We start from the raw sequence: 17,255 nt of genomic DNA, 5'->3' as shown, positions 1-17,255 counted from the left end.
TGAGGGACACTCGATAGTGCTGGATGTCTTAAATGTCTTTCACATCATTCTTACTATTTAGACACATCACATCTAATTAAGTGCCTTTAGACAGAATCTAAAGTCAGATTACTCAATCTCTTTTCGAATGGTTACAAATCAATGCTGATGGTTTTTAAACCTTCATGGCTAAGCCTTTAAGTTTAACCTGTTTCATTTTTACAAAGTCACATTTTATTGTCGTTACATTTAACACATCCAAAAGCTAAGCTTAATAAATGTATTAACACATGAAAACTTGACACGTTATGTACAATACATTTATTTTATTCAAATTGTAAACAAATGTTTGATCAAAATATTCATAAATAAGAAATAAATATCATCATTACAGTTACCATTTCAACAATTAACATTTAAAGATTTACAATTTCTTCAATGTGTTTCTGTATAAATAAAAACAAAAACACATCCCAAATCAGTGTTTGAGTTTTGTTTTATTTTTAAACGAATAAATTAATTAATAAAGAAATTTGTTTTAAAACTTGCCCGCTTGTTCCAAGTGTATCGTATTTATTACGAAAAAGTAGAAATCTTTTTTTTTTTTTACGTAATAGTAATTGTAACTACTGTCATTATTTGACTGTAAGCTATTATTTTTTATTTCTTTTTACATCATTTATTTTAAGCTAAATTATGTAAACGGATTATATTTATTTTACTTTGGATGGTATTGTCTGTCTCCTACACTTTGTTCTGTATGAATAGTGATATCGTTTTACAGATATGAAGGTCTATATAGGCAGATAGTATTTTATGGGTTTATTCTTTGCACACAATCATTTTCTGCCTTCAGATTAACTGAGATAATACAACTGACAGCAATTGTGTGTGCATGTGTTTAAACGAGTGTGATTTATGTACATATTCTTTAATGTTTTATTTTTGCACAGATGTGGAAGTGTGCAAGTTGACAATCGTGTTCTCAGTTCAGTCTGTTCAGCTAAACGGCAAGTTGTAGTCTGTCTTCAGCATGTCCATCCTGAGAAAGAGTGATACAGAGAAACACAGAAAAAGAATGAGAGAGAGATTACACTACATTGATGTTGTTTGTTCTGCACTTTGGTATGTCTGCTTACTGGATCCTCAAAAACTGCACAACGTCAGGCAAAAATCTGAAATACTGATATCGACAGACCAAAATACAGCTTTCAGATCATCATCAGGGTCCCTCAATGGGTCATCTGTGACATGCCGACATGGACAAGTTTTAATCATCCCTCAAACAATATGTTATAGATATCAAACCATTATTGTTATACATTGGACTTAACAGTTTTTTGTGATTATATAATTTATTTATGAGTGGTAGTTTTTACAATTTTATGTTTATGTTTATTTTTATTTGAATTGGCCAGATTTGAAACATTACATTTACATAACTACATGAAGAAAGATACGAAATCAAACCTAAAACCTAAAATATGTAATTACCTCAGATGTCACACGTTATTTTGGTATGTTATTTTGCCACATGTAAACACGCAATGTGCTCTTATCTTTAAATACACACTGGCCATGCAAGTCACTGTAAAGCTCAAGACTGTTGCATGTGTGCATTCAAATATTTAGTTTTATTGTTTTCATAATTGTGTTGTTAAAATGATTGTAATGCTGTGTATTTAAATGGGTTAGGGTCATATTCGCCTTCACATGTGGTTCTTGTTGCAGCCAACATGCATCACTTTATGATTTCAGCTGGAACAGAGAAATTCTGGGTAAACTTGCTTTTAACAGAAATATTTCCATACCCCTGTGGCATTGGCACAGATAACAAATAAAATCGCAGTAAAAGTTAATTCTTTCATGCTGTTTTACAAATTTCCCCCAGAATTCCTTTGTTTTCTCCATTCACCGCATTGTGCCTATTCAGGATCACCACACTTTCACAGTCAGACACTGAGGAAGGTCCACAAAGATGAAAGAAAGATAAAATAGGGTAAAATAAGTGTAGATATTTAAAAAATTCACTGTCCCTGCCTGTGTAAATCATGAATGAATGAATAAAGGAATGTACATGATGTACCTTGATCTTGTGTTCAAATTTAGTCAGAACAAATGCCTAAAACCAGCCAAAGCTGGGTGTCTGGTTTTAACTGGTCTCCCAGTTTGATTTTAGCTGATTAAACAGGATGGTTAGAACACTGGTAGGGCAGGTCAAACTTAAACCGCAATGCGAGTCTGGTTAATTAATCATCAAATAAATGTTTTGCGATATCTCAGACACCGTAATTGATCAGTGAGTGAGGTGGGAAAAATCCAAATCACAAATTCATCAAACACAATTCACCGTAGCCATGGCAACACACCATGCAGTCAAGAGCATGGCCGCCAAGTCAAAACAGGCAATCTCCACCGCAACCCATACACAGGCGATCACCAACGGAAACCAAAACAGGCCAAACCACTTACTACAACTTTAGCAGAAGATGATAATCGGTTGCTAGGTAACCATAGCCATAGGCTCTCCCATCATTTATGATTGGTCATTTGTACCCTGGAGTGTAGGTTGTGGTTTCAGAGAGAGAATACAAAGAGCATCATAAAAAGATAATATTATTTTATAATTCCTATACTTATTAACAAGCTAATGGTTTATTGCTTTATTTATATTTATATATATTTTAACCTATACTGTATTTTTACTTGTAAAATCATCTTACCTTCCCCATTACAGTTTCATCTTAATCCTTTTCTTTACTTCTCAAATTGCTCAGTTCTCTCATTCTTTATCTAAAGCTTTTTCTCCTTACAGTACTCTCTGTTTTTTTACCTCCCCTCTTCCCTTCAAATCTCCTTCCTCACCTGTCGTTCTCAGTAGGGTCTGTTAGCATCTTTTGGCCTTTTCAGCTGCACTTTGAGCCTCTTCATGCCAAACTGAAATCCGTTCATGGCCTGGATGGCAGTCTGAGCACTCGTTTGGTTGTCAAAGCTCACAAAGCCTAAGAAAGATAAAAATAAGGTTGATAATAAAAATATTCTAACATGAAATTCCAGAGAAAGAAAAAAATAGACACTTACATATTTGGAGTAATAAATAATAAAGTAATACTTTATATCTATATTGTCTTAATACCTTATTGTTAAAGTGATAGTTCATCCAAAAAATAAAGTTTTGTCGTCATTTACTCACCCTCTTGTCATTTCAAACCTGTATGACTTTCTTTTTTTGACTAAACACAAAAGCAGATATTTTAAAGGAAGTTGTTAACCGAAACAGCAGCGGCAACCATTGACTTCTATTGTATGAAGACAAAACCAATGCAAGTCAATAGGAGCTGTCCCTGTTCGGTTAACACCATTCTTCTAAATATCTTCTTTAGTGTTCTGCAGAGGAAAGAATGACATAAAGGTGAGTAAATGATGACAGAATTTACATTTTTGGGTGTACTATCAATCTAATACATGAAGCAGCTGGGTGATACAATATGACAATATATCTCACGTAGTTAGTGATTCATTTTTCAACATTATTTCTAGTTGGATTTGTGTTTCCTGTTTTATTGTCTGCTGAAAATTGGTGTGATGAGTATTTTGATTCTCACCGAAGCATTTGCTCTGATTGGTGGCTCGGTCGACAAACACTTTGGCAGAAATTACGTTACCGAAAGGTAGAAACATCTGCAGCATTTCTGAGTCAGTAAACTCCTGAGGCAAATGATAAACGAAGATGTTACATCCCTCTGGACCTGCGACAAAAACACAAATTGGACTGAACATCAGACATATTCACAAAACATTTACAGTTACAGACCCTTTGAAGGGTAGTTTTATTTTTGTATACTGTAGGCACAGAATGTACATAAAAGTACATGAAGTTTAAGAATGAAAGTTAATCTTAAATCTCTGGATGGCTTCCAAAAGCCTTTTTAAAATCTTATAGTAGTTAAAGGTTTATGTAAATTGACATCATTAAAACATCAATGGAATTTCATCAAAAATAAATTTGCTCTTTGCAGACAGACTTCTCAGAAAGTACCATACACTTGACACAAAACTTCCTCATTTTTAGATCACCTTCTCGCTGTTGCAGGGGTTGCTGAGCGACCAGGGTGGGTTGCTGAGCAAACGATGGGCTGATCAATCCATATGCAGTCGGGTATGTTGCTGTGAAATGCAGAGAGATTGTGCCTGAGCAACAATGACTGAGGTTCCACAAGTTCATAACAGATTCAGTTGCTCAGTTACCTGTGTAATGCTGCATTCCTGCATACGCCTGCTGGAGAGGATCTAACGCTGCCACTGGACTCTGGGCTGGAGAAAAAATGTGCATATTTAGCCACAAGGTGAATGTGCTTGTCTTCGCAAAACTCACAGCTGAGTTGATTGATTGACCAAGGCAAAAGAGTTCATCCCTGGTTCTCTATAGAACCCATTATAGTTATTTATCTCGTCTACATCAGATGCGACAACGCATGGCACTAAACACTAAAAAAACATTATAAAACACATTAGAACCCATTATAATTAAACATTTTGTCCACACTGGACGCGCTGCGACAAACTCATTAAAATGAGCAGGTTGTCAAGGAGCGTCGCAGTACCCAGTGTGGACACAGTGTGAATTCATTCTCATACAGAAGTCTGTATTTTTTGCCCTTTTAATTACATGCCTTGATCAGTGTTCATGTTCTTATGCCTTTAAAATGCTGACTTCTTGAAATTTTATTTGAGGCTCATATTTCTTTTCTAAATTTCAAGCAACCATTTCACAAAGCATTACAAACAGAATTTGTTCCGCACCATGATATGAATGAATGGGATAGCTGTAGATATCAGCTGCTTGCTGTCCATTGGCTAATGCTGGTAGTGGACTGTAGCCGTTGACCCCAACTGGTGGAGGCAGAGAAGACACAGGCGATGCTGCAATAGTAGGCGGTGTGTTTGTACCTGTGATTGTAAAACCAAACAGGGAAGGTTTTAATCTCATCAATTCCTCAAAGATCCCACATTTACAATTAAATAATGTCAGGGTGGTTTATTACCAGAAGACATTGGGGTGATGGGTGTGGCTATGATGCCGTTTGCGTTGAGTGCTGCCATCTGCTGCATATGCATAGCAGTTGCGACCGGCGACAAATAGGCAGATTGTGTCATTAATGCCTGCTGCTGAACCAGCTGAGAATAAGAGACAGAAATAGACCTTTTTTCAATATATATTTAAGCTAATTTAACAATAAACAACAATAACTGTATAATACAAAAAAAAAAAAAGATTTAAAAGCATAATTTAAGCAGTGTAATTTGTAGTATAAGGAACACCCACAAGCAAAACATTTTTTTTTATCTTATTTATTCAATTCTTGCTCTCTTGTTTTGCCTTTTACTTTTGCTGTAGTCTACCAATTTGAGCTTGTCCAGTTTAATTGTTATTTAATTGTGAATTAGCGATTTAAAAGATATCAGGACTGAAAAAGCTGCCCAGAGGCAGCAATAATGAAACCCCTTTACTTACTGCTTGTGTGTAGGCATTGTATCCATTTAAGTTGAGCGTCATTGGACTGAAGATGCCCGGCTGGGAGGACACCTGCTGCATGCGCCGACAAGCCCTCTCTTTCTCTGTGTCTGCAAACTTTACCACCAGACTGGAGGAGGCACCCTAAAGACAGCCAGGAAAATAATGCCTCAGAGAAGAAAGGACAGGAGAGAAAAAGAATAGGCAAAAGAGGAAAGGAAAGAAAAGAGGTAGAGAGACTCACAGGTAGTGTGCGAGTGCCATGCAGACTGTTAACAGCAGACTGAGCCTCCACATGACTATGGAACTTTACAAACGCACAACCTGGCAAAACAAGAATCTGTTAGTACAACCCGAGTATGTATTTTTGTTGTTAACATTTGAATTATAGATGATGTGTTTAAAAAGACCTTTGCTGGTGCCATCCGGTCCTCTCAGCACTGTGCATTCTTCTATAGTCCCAAACACTTCAAACATCTTCCTCACTTCCTCATCAGTCTGTTGCTTTCCCAGCATTCCCACAAACAGCTTCCTGTCTTCTGAAAAAAGAGAGAAAGAAATGGTCAGAATCAACAAATTGTTACATATCTAATGAGATGCGCTTCTTATTAATACGAAACCTGACACACTGAACTGACTGTATACTTTTCTTGCCTTAGGGTCACTTTAGTCACTGATATTTAATCTGTCTGATATTTTACACATTTTGAAAGTTTTTATAAGGGCTATTTCACTGCATTTTATATATTCTCAAGGCCTCCACTCCAGGCACCTATTTCTGTCATACAATACCAAATGTTCCTATCTACTTAAATAGGGCAAGATGTCATTATTGTGATAAACAATTAAATCTGACCTCCGCATGCTCATATCAAGTTTATAGCCATGTTAAAAACTGTGTAAAAATGATTATAGATATACAATTAATATCTTTTTTTAAATTCATATTGATTATAATAACAGGGGATTCATTGAAGGGAAGGTGAATTTTGTCAATTAATTTCAAAGTGATTTTGTTGTGGCCCAAAGGGAAATCTGACTTTGTAGTCTTTGTAGTGGTCAAAATCATGTTAAAGTAAGTTAAATTCCCAAACGTAAAGGAATGAGTAAAATACGAATGACTGGGTAGCCTAATGGAAGATAAATTAGCTAGCCAAGCAGGTAGTCAGAAAATGAAAAGAAAATACTGATTGGAAAAGTTAAAACTAAAGATTGGGTTAAAAGATTTTACATATCCAATTTTACTTTAAAGCTCAGAATATTCACTGGGTTAGAAAGGAAAATTGTACTACTTCCACTGCTTTTCTCGCACTACCTTTCACGTTACGCTCAATACCAGTCCAACAGGTGGCACTGTGGCAGCAAAGCCCATAAGCTGATAACCTTCTCACAAGTAGGGCTGTTCGATTTTGAATTTTTTGGATTTGATTCCGATTCCAATTCCTGGTTTGGGAATCGATTCCAAGAACTATATCCGCATTGTGTGTGCAAAAAAAGCTTTTGCTTTTCTGCAAGCAGAACATTTGATGTCTTTCTACAGCTCTAGACTTCATCCATTAGTTTTTAACTGAAGTCTAACCTAATCTAACTAATGTAATTTCGTTGACCGATGACATCTGCTAAGGTGCTGGGCTTGTGGTTATGAAGGCTCTTAAAGAGGAGTTGATTCCATCAATCTCTTCTAGACAAGACATCAGATATGATATGCTTACTTGCTAAGAATTAGTAGTATAAACTTAGTAATGCTTTTGTGGGTTCCTTCTCATACTGGAGTGGAGGTTAATGAAGTGACTGATAAGCTAGCTATGAAAACTTTGAAACATTCTGAAACAGATTTTCAAGTGATTCTAAGAAAGAACGAGGTTCAAGGTAAAATAAAAGAAATCACTTTTAATGAATGGCAAGAAATTTGGAACAATAGTAAAGGCAGGCATCTGTATAACCAACAGGAAGTACTTTTTTTTTTTGAGAGAAATTCGTATAGACGGGAGATTTTAAACCCTTTTGTTAGATTCCCTAATATCGGTGCTTAACACTCCAGTCTAGTTAGTGGCGGTAATGCAAAAGACAGTTTACCAACCGCCATAAACCTCAGAAGAAGGCTGTGTCCGAAATCGCCCACTATACAATCATTCACTATTCCCTACATTAGTTTACTAATATAGTTCACTTTAAGGAGCGGATGAAAACGTGAGAGTAAATTCAGACACTCGGTGCACTGGAAATGCGGCGGGCGCCAACTGCCGAGGTACAAGAATTCAGTGAGTGTACATCGGTTGTACACTTGTTATTATGATGCATCATTGAATGAGTGCACTCAATAATGTCCACTATGAATTCGGAGACCACTTAGGCACTTAGGCACGAAAACGTATCGTTTTTTTGAGCCGGTTCTTTTCAGTGAACCGGTCGATCCGGTTCACCAAATCAGACTGAACCATTCTAAACAGTTCGCGTCTCCAGTAAGCACTAGATCACAAATTACTTGAATTACATAATTTCTGGCGATTCTGACAGTCCCTCTTTCTCGAAATAAACCATTATATTATTTAGTTAGTCACTACTGTACTGAACTGGGAACTAATGAGCAGCTGATACTGAGCGGATGCAGCGCCTTTAGATCACAAGTATACACTGAACCCAGAGCCGTTTCTTTCGGACACGTTCGGTGAGAACCGATGAGTTGGATAGTGACTGAGCATGCGTGATTCGCCGTGAGGCTACTGAACAATGTGGACAACTGGGGCATGTTCATGCTCAAACCGGAGTGCAACGACACGTTTCCTGGAAACGGGTGTGCAACAGGATTTAAGATACGTTTTCTCTTGTTTGGTGGGTGTGTCAAGAATGTCAGCCCAATCATCTCAGCAGCAACATGTTTATAACCCACGCGGTATTAAAGAGACAGCTTGCACAATTTGTCCAAGTAAAAACGTTTAAACGTTTTGCAACGTTTTGTCAGGGCTGAACGCATCCCTGATGCTTTCCTAATGCTACGAGCTCACGTAAAAACGTAAATATTATGGAGCAATCTGGCAAAACGTAACCTTATATAATCACATATAAATAGTATTGAATTATGCATGGCTAGTTTCTGTAAAACGCCAATGAAGATTAATTATGTCTTTAAGACTTAAAATATCATAGTTTGCTGCATATCAATGTGCCTGTATTTAGGTGCTTCATTTGCAAAACTTATATGTAAGAAACGTGTCAGATCATGAAGATGATTTCTTAGAAGTTATGATTAATGATTGATTTATATATATTGTGCTGAGAATGAGTGTCCGTGTATTATTTTTGACTTGACCCGCCAGGGCGAGTGACGTCATTACGTAAGGGCGTAAAAGAATTGATTGAAACGAAGCAGTAGCATCATTTTACATCCCTGAATAATGTCCGAATGGCCGAAGTTTGCTCGCGTATGTGTGATACCTAGGGCCATGTGATTTCCCTTTAGGGGGCTTACAGGTGCCTTTCACGCTTGCAGTTTAGTTCGGAACGGAGAACGGTTTGCATGAAAGGCCGCTAATGTAAATCTGTCACGCGAACTCAGGTGTTCCCGGGTACCGAACCCTACGCGTGCACGCTTTAGCCGATTACAATCTATTAATTAAAACACGTGTAATAAATGATAGCATTGGTAATTTACCTTGGCTTTGAGCAAGCGTGAGCCTGCATTGTTTTGCGCGTTGCGAGTGGAATCAGAGCATCAAATGAATGGAAATACGATGTTTCCAGATTTCAAAATAGTCCTGATAAATAGTATGTTTGCATACTAATGCTCTAGCGAACATACAGTGAAACAAAGTAGTTTTAACCTGTGCTGCGCTTAATAGCATCAAGTCATTAAAAAAACACAATAAATTGACCCGTGTTCTGTTTACCATCATGTGTCATGCACCTTCGTGATGATGTTAAATGAATGCAAACGCACCAGGGTTCGATAGAATCAAGGTGCGTCAGAACAGCATCTAAGACTACAGTGTTTCCTCTGCATTCCGGGAAAATTTACAACCGCAAACACCACGAAAGCGCAAGCTCCAGTTTTTTAGAAGTAGCCTATACGCGAAATATAAACGCCCCCTAATAAAGCCTCGGTGGATCTTTACTGAGACACAAACCACTGTGCATTACATACTCTATGTATAAGACAAAACCATAATTAAAAACCAACCTGTATAATATGCGTCTCTCCTTGTGGAATAACTCCCTGAAATATTCCCGATTACACGATGAGTTTATTTCTGCAACAGCTCACGATCCCGTTGCAGTTGATCTTTTAATCTTTGTATGTTTACGTTTTTGCACTTTCTTTCAGCCATTTTGCCGCTATTCCGTCTAGCAATAGCAGTGACGCAAATTAAAATTATTGACATGATTTCACCAGCAGCTGATCGGACAGATGTGAACCAAATGTAACATCTATCCAATCACCGGCTTATTTTTTGTTATATTTTTTATGGGCCAATGAAGGTCTATTTTTCATTCGCGGTGAAGTAAATTCAAAGTAAATAATCCAACCAGAGGCCCCTAAACAGGTGGGGCCCCTAGGCTGCAGGCTAGGCAAGTATGTGCGTCAATCCGCGGTTGCTCAAATGTGAAACAACCAAATGCAAGTATTAAACATTTACCTTTTGAGATTTAAGACAACCGTGAAGCTGTCTTAATTTAAAGATGATACGACAGGTTTTGTTTCGAGACTGATTCTTCTTAATTTTATTCTAAAATCAATCTTGAGAAAAAAAATGAAGAACGGTTTTAAGACGTTTTTTCGGGAATACATAACGTTCCTAAATTTTGTAAAAAAGCCGGACTTTCTGCTAACGCACAATCACATGGCGTAGATGTTACACATACTGTAAATGTAAACATGACGGATACATTTTAAAATGTATGTTTTGATCTAATTCAATATATATTAATGAATAAGTCTCTTATTTACATTATTGCTTATTTATTTTCTATCAAGCCAGCTATTCAAGAATAACAACTTTTAATGCATTTCTGCTTAAGGTAATAAGCCATATTTTGTTGTAGATTTATATCTAGTTGTCTCCAGGCTCTGTAAAGCTGAACAACACAGCTTCTGTATAAAGAGTAATATTAAATAACAACATACATACATTATGTATAGTGTATACAAATAAATAAATATACATAAGCAATTGCATTTCCATCATGCCAAATGAATCCATTACAAACATAAGTATCTATTACATGATGCTCGGGTGGCATATCAGCATATGAAATAAAAAATAAGAAGAACCCGCAGCTCTTGTCCCAAATAGCAACTATGGGACAACAGTGTGGTTGACTTCACGCAGCGCTAAGCAGACTGATCAGCGGATGACAACAAAGTACCGTGAGAGTGATTAGAAAGCGCAACTTGCTCTTTCCGGTGTGATGACCTCAAGTCTGTCCCAAAATGCACTCCCATTTACCCTTGTGGACTCGTGGCTAGTGCCCTATAGGTCGGCAGTTCCTGACGTCACCAAGTGTGGACTCGGAGGAGGTCCACACGAACGCGAAATCCGCCATTTGGGACAAGACCTTAAGATGGATCTACACTCTCAAACAGGAAGCGTAACTTGTTGTTCTATCGAAACAAATACAATACCAGGGGTAACAGACAAATATTAAAAGTTACAAAATTAGTCTTTGCAGATATTTTCGTTCGCTTTAACGTTAAAACATATCAGTAGGGAGACGTTTTTTAAATCGTAGGACTTTTCGTCCTATAACTGTTTAACGTTAGCGTTTTTTTACACCTGTTCATTTCACACCCAGACGACCTCAGTATTACATCTTCTGTTTAGAATCAAACATCCAGGTAAGGAAACATTATTTGCATGTTTTTGCTTTTCAGTTGTTAAAATAGGCCGAAAATGTGGCAATGTAAAGCCTTCCACTACGAAAATTAACCATGATTTTACAGTTAAAACCAAAAAAACATGGTTTTACTACAGGTACTGTAGTAAAACCATGGTTACTACTAAAAACAATGGTTAAGAAAACCATGTTTTTTAAGAACCATAGTAAAACGATGGTTACATTAGTAAAACCATGGTTTGCCCTAAGTAATCAATACACCAAATAAACATGGTTACTACAATTGTACCACAAAAACACATCCCAGTAAAAGTTTTTTGACCTACATCCTACTGACGTATTGTATTTATTTTATTTGAATGTGACATCAACATCTGACATTTTCTGATGTAATATAACTGATCTGTGTTTCAGTTCAGCATTGCTATGAAGGTTATTCTGTTTTGGACTATTGGGGCATCAATATTAGTTACACTGTATTCCAAAGGTAGCCTTTCTTTTATTACTGTTAGCACTAAACTAAATAATTATTTATCTTTTTTAATCAATAAAATCTTTTTCATATATATTTTTCAGACACATTTTCTGGAGCACCTGTCCGCGTGTTAGTAAACCAGCAAGCTACACTCTTCAGGAATGTCAGCAGCTGTGAGAATGCACAATTCAGATGGATTCTTCCAACTGAGGCAACTATTGCCAAGTGCCAAAAACAAATATGTGCCATTAAAGATGTCTTTCTGGAAAAATTCCAATTTAAAGACAATAATTTGGTTCTAAAATCAGCAAAATACAGCGATTGGGGGACATATGAATGCAACTGCAAGAGCATCATTACATTTGTTAAATGGGATGTTGTGGGTAGGTCATTCCTTAGCTACATTGCCAAAGCTTGAGTAGAGTTGCACACAGCCGCATAAATTTTATATTATACAGTACAAAATCAGATAAAAGGAATAATTTGATTTTAAATGTATTTCCTGTATAGTGGCTCTAGATGTGTCAGTCAAGGAACTGGAAAATATCACGCTTCTGTGTTATGCGAAAGATGCGAAGGATGTAACGTGGTTCCATAACGATGCAAGGATTCTGCAGAGCAAGAATGATGGATCGACCGTCGCTGACAAAGTATTCCAAAATAGAGTATCACTAAAAGAGGGTGCCTTCAAGGACGGTAATCTCTCTTTGACTCTCCTTGATGTTAGCAGGAAGGATGTTGGACTTTACCTATGCCGTGTCAATGATGAAACTGCCGAAGGATACCCTTATGCCCATATGTTACATGTGAATGGTAAGACTGGGAAGGTTGACCTTATGTGCGTACGGTTGTATAAATGTATTTTGCAAAAACCTTTTTTAAGAGTATCCCTCATAAAAGTAAATGAAGATTGGTACCGTCAATCCAAAACTGCAAAAGGACTAGTTAAGTTATACTTTTCTGGTCATTCTGCTTCACTTGTTTTAATTTCTTTGCTTGATATAAATCTGGGCCACTTTTTCCATTCTTAAAAGAAAATGAAATGTGCTTCTCCCATAACTCTGTAAATGCAGATGTTCCACAGTCTGTATTGGGTATATAATGCCTCATCTGGTCTTTGATATTCACAGATAATCGCTCCAGTCCAGAAGGACAGAAAGCAGACTTTGTGCTTATGATGGTTAGTGTCCCCATCAACATTGTTTTTGCACTCATAATCGTGTTTCTTTCTGTGAAACTCTACAAAAATAACCGTATCATCAGCCAATCAACATCTACAACATCTAGAACATCACAGCCTGTAGAGGAGAGTGAGCGTAACCCTTCAGAAAATGTACATATGTTGGCCCTGCCAGTTGATGAAAGTCAGTCTGCACAAACATGTGCTCAACCTGTTCAAGAGAGTAAGACTGATCTTAAGTCTTCCTCAACTCAGCCTTTTTAGTCTAACAGATTCAGCCAGTAAAGATGCAAAGAGGATCTAGACCAAAGAGAAATTTTACCTTTTAGACCCAGGCTGGGATGGCTATAAATTCCTTAAGGCCTCAAGATAAAAAATACCATTCTTGAAATTGAAAGCCTTTACTGTCAGTCTATAGCTGGGAACACACGGAGCAATTAAAAAACACATGACACAAAGCCATTACATAATAATTCCATTGCCATTTGAAGACATGTTTTCTGATAGCTGTTTGCAAATTCTTCAGTTGTTACAATGTTTACAAACATTACCATGAACTCATGTGTATCATTGTACCGTTTTAATAAAAATGCACAGGGAAATGACAAAATTCCACTCGGCTCCTTAATTGCTCTCCTGAATTCAAAGTACATCCCAATTAATTAATGCAGCCTCTTCAAATGAATAAAGGAATGAGGTACACCACTTGTGCTTTAAAAGGGGGAGGAGATTGAAATAAACTCTAATAAATAAAACCTACTCCCAACCAGGTTAGATTCACAGAGTAAGAAACTATGGTTACTGACTCTTGAGTTTAAGTGTCCTCCCCCTATAGAAACGGTCTTGAATTACCCCACTTTCTCGGGTTTGACATACCTCGCATTTTGAAACGGAAAACCCAGAGTTTCCCTCATTTCAGGGTCAATATACTCAGAGTTTACATTAAACCTCCTTTCTGAAACGGTCCCAACGGCACCGTTTAACCCTAATACTTTGCACAGAGAAGAAAGGATTGGCCACAGTCTTTGGGCCCCCTCTGACGTAAACAACTAATCACACAAATATGGAACAGGAAATTTAAATTACCAACCAAACCTCTTTCCAGAGGCATTGCTGTATTCTATCAGTTTACGCCTTATTTATAATCATATTAATTCTTTATTTTTATATAGCGCCTTTAAAGTAGCTTCTCAAGGCACTTTACATAAAAAAGCAAATGATAATACAGCACACACAAAAAACAGGTTATATTTATGCAAACATAAACAAATAAATACTGACAACTATATAAAATATACAAATATTTCAAATAAATTCTGTGCGTCTCTGATGTGAGGAGGCAGTGCATTCCGAAGCCTAGGGGCATAGGATGAGAAAGCCCTGTCCAATACAGAACACAACCGTGTCTGTGGAACTACCAATAAATCTGCTTGTGAGGAGCATAGGTGTGTTTAAGGCTAAAAGTATCAATAAGCCTTTCAGTCACAGAAAGGGATAACATAGAGCGGAGTCTAACAATATTTCTGAGATGAAAGTAGGAATTCATGAAAACAAATGATAAACTTGATCAAATATAACTCCTAGATTTTTTTATTTGTTTTGTGGTTCCAAAACAGAGCCATCAACATTAAAAATAGTGAACCAGCTTTACGAAGCTGATGGGAGGTGCCTATAAGCAAAACCTCAGTCTTATGACTATTAAGACACTAAAAGTTTTGGGACAGCCATGGTTTTATCTCAGAAATATAATGTGTTAAAAAAGTAACATCCCAATTTTTTGACTAGTCTTAAGCCCTATTCGCACTGGATTAGTATTACCTGGGGACCTCTGGTCATTAGGAATAAATGCAGAGGTTTTCTGTGATGATAATCCCGTGCGAATCAACAATATCTGTAATTTGTAAAGTAAAAACAGCCCCACAAATTACCTACCATATTTTGGCGAACACCGAGGTCCTGTGATAATATTAGACCCGTGTGAATCGGCATCTTTGATTTTGCGGCCTCATATATAATTCTTCAAGGTTTATCCACCGTTTGCGAATAATGGAGGTTGTTTTAAAGTGTTATGATATTTGGTTGCTGGGTCATTTCCATACTTCCAAACTGTTGTTTTGACTGAGAGTCTCCCATTAATTTATTTATCATGGAAACGCTTGTAACATTGTCAGCATTTGAAACCCGTGATCCCAAACCGGACAGAAGATCACAGGTACGGTCCTATATCATTAAACACCAAACAACAAAAGGCTCTACAATCTATGTGCAAAACCTTGCCATCACATCCAGGAAATAAATCAGTAAATTTGAGAAAAATTACAGTCTTCACTTATCCCTTGCAAACTCGCCACATGATGAGAGACAATCTCTGCAACTATTACAAATGACCAGAGGTCCCCGGGCTAATAATAATCCCGTGCGAATAGGGCTTTAGAGTGAATATAAATCTGAGTATTGGCTGCAAAAAGTGATAATTAATCCCAAGTGATCTTAAAAGCAATCCAAGTGGAAATATTTAAATGCTAAAAAGTAAGGAACCTAAAATTGAACCTTGAGGAATACCTGTACAGACAAAACCAATCTCAGACCGGTGACCACGCATACATACAAACTGTTGACGGTCGGAGAGGTAAGATCTAAACCATGTTAAGACAGTCCCAGAAACACCAAAGACAGTTTCCAGACGTTGAGGTAAAAGTTTGTGGTTGACCGTATCAAAAGCAGCACTAAGATCCAGATGGAAAAGAATAAATAGAAAACCAGAATCAGAGGCTATTAATAGATCATTGGAGACCTTGACCAAGGCAGTCTCAGAACTATGAAATTCAAAAGCCAGATTGAAGATTATTTAGTGTAAATTGACTCTGTAGCTGCGAAGCCACAACACGTTTAAGAATTTTTTCATGAAAAGGTAGATTTGATATAGGATGATAATTAAGTTATCCAAATTAACATTATGCTTTTTGGGACAGGTGTTACAGCAGCAGATTTCAGTGCTGCTGGTACAACACCAGAATGCAAGGAATCATTAACAATGCTGAGAACAGCAGGGCACAATGAATTTAAACAAGATTGTAGCGAGGATCAAGCAAGGAAGTGGTGACTTTCATACGTAACTCCCTAGTGAGCAGCTCAGAATGTGCCAGAAAAACTAAACAAGCATAATTTAGAAGAGGATACTGGTGCAGCATGAAGAAGTTTGTAAACATTGTCAATCTTAGAACTAAAGAAATGCAGAAAATCATTACACAAATGATTTGAGCCAGGTAGGGAGGTGCCAACATTAACTTGGAGTCTATTTATAGTTTTAAAAAGACGTCTAGGATTACATTCATTGGAACCTATAATCTGAGAAAATCTTAGTTGCCTGGTTTACATAACTGATTATCTGGTTTTGAACAAATACTGTAATTACTTATTTATTGTCTTAAATGGTCAATCCAGTCATCTGTATTTTCTTTTCTTTGCACTTTACATTTAAGCAATTGGCAGACGCTGTTGTCCAAAGCATTATACTATACCGTTTTATCAGAGTATGTACTATCCCTGGGATCAAACCCATGACCTTGGCGTCTAGCCACTGAGCTTCAGAAAAGCTGTCTTTATTTTCCAACTTTACTATTCATTAGAATTTTTGTGTCAGCATATGTAGTGTCGTTTACTTCTACTTTATGTTTTGTCAATAAATTACATTTAATTACAACTGTGTCTTGTTGGTCAAACTGTATTAACTGTACAAGTTTGTCAGAATCTTGCAAAAACGTTAGTTAGATCAAAAACTTCCTCCAATTTACAAATTTTCTAATCTATTTAGTATTCTTTTTACTGTTGAGGGGAAATAAACTGAAAAAGGGGTTATAAAAAATATGCAATTTGTTACAAGGATTTTATTAAGTAAGATCTACAAGTTATATTCAAGACTAGTGGAAGCTTTGAAATCAAGGACCACAAGCCATCTGCTTGTCTAACGTCACATACTACCAATCCTAACCTTTATCCCCATAACAAAATCCCAGATGTGCAGACAGCAGTTCATTTTTACTATTTATTTATTAATTAATGTCAGAGATTCTGTGATACTGTGCAATACACTCTGAGTTTATAACAGTTGAGCATAAATGTGTTGCATGAATTAAAATGCTCATAATAGCTGTTTAAATGGTTGCCTTGTCTTGAGGCTTGGACCAAACAATATTCCTTATGTCTTAAGGACATCTCGAATACTCTATTTTTACTATTTTTGGATTCATGACTAAATTTTGTGTCAATTCGAT

At 36.8% G+C, this 17,255-nt stretch overlaps 2 protein-coding genes across 5 annotated transcripts in view; one reads left to right on the top strand and one right to left on the bottom strand.

The window, feature by feature from the left end:
• Positions 1 to 351: 351 nt before the first annotated feature.
• The window catches only part of celf3b (cugbp, Elav-like family member 3b), a 28,482-nt gene continuing 11,578 nt past the window's right edge, over positions 352 to 17,255 (bottom strand). For 3 of the 4 annotated variants that reach the window (XM_056761851.1, XM_056761853.1, XM_056761854.1), the window contains 10 exons: positions 5,905 to 6,033; positions 5,739 to 5,818; positions 5,495 to 5,638; positions 5,025 to 5,157; positions 4,783 to 4,929; positions 4,228 to 4,293; positions 4,057 to 4,146; positions 3,585 to 3,728; positions 2,845 to 2,981; positions 354 to 1,021 (listed from right to left, as the gene is read on the bottom strand). In XM_056761851.1, coding sequence (XP_056617829.1) covers positions 2,854 to 2,981; positions 3,585 to 3,728; positions 4,057 to 4,146; positions 4,228 to 4,293; positions 4,783 to 4,929; positions 5,025 to 5,157; positions 5,495 to 5,638; positions 5,739 to 5,818; positions 5,905 to 6,033 — 1,061 coding nt within the window. In that variant the 3' untranslated portion in view covers positions 354 to 1,021; positions 2,845 to 2,853. Of the gene's footprint in view, positions 1,022 to 2,844; positions 2,982 to 3,584; positions 3,729 to 4,056; positions 4,147 to 4,227; positions 4,294 to 4,782; positions 4,930 to 5,024; positions 5,158 to 5,494; positions 5,639 to 5,738; positions 5,819 to 5,904; positions 6,034 to 10,858; positions 10,935 to 17,255 lie in introns of those variants that run through there. The other variant, XM_056761852.1, reaches the window with a different exon arrangement.
• LOC130432485 (uncharacterized) lies at positions 11,039 to 13,594 on the top strand. Its single transcript, XM_056761855.1, has 5 exons — positions 11,039 to 11,327; positions 11,741 to 11,813; positions 11,903 to 12,184; positions 12,312 to 12,614; positions 12,932 to 13,594. The coding sequence occupies exons 2-5, from the start codon at positions 11,753 to 11,755 to the stop codon at positions 13,243 to 13,245; spliced, it is 960 nt and encodes a 319-aa protein (XP_056617833.1). The 5' UTR covers positions 11,039 to 11,327; positions 11,741 to 11,752; the 3' UTR covers positions 13,246 to 13,594.

This window comes from Triplophysa dalaica, chromosome 12 (assembly GCF_015846415.1).
Source record: "Triplophysa dalaica isolate WHDGS20190420 chromosome 12, ASM1584641v1, whole genome shotgun sequence".
Lineage (NCBI taxonomy): Eukaryota > Metazoa > Chordata > Actinopteri > Cypriniformes > Nemacheilidae > Triplophysa > Triplophysa dalaica.
The sequence above is the reverse complement of the archived record's forward strand: the minus strand, read 5'-3'. Positions and strand labels throughout refer to the sequence as shown.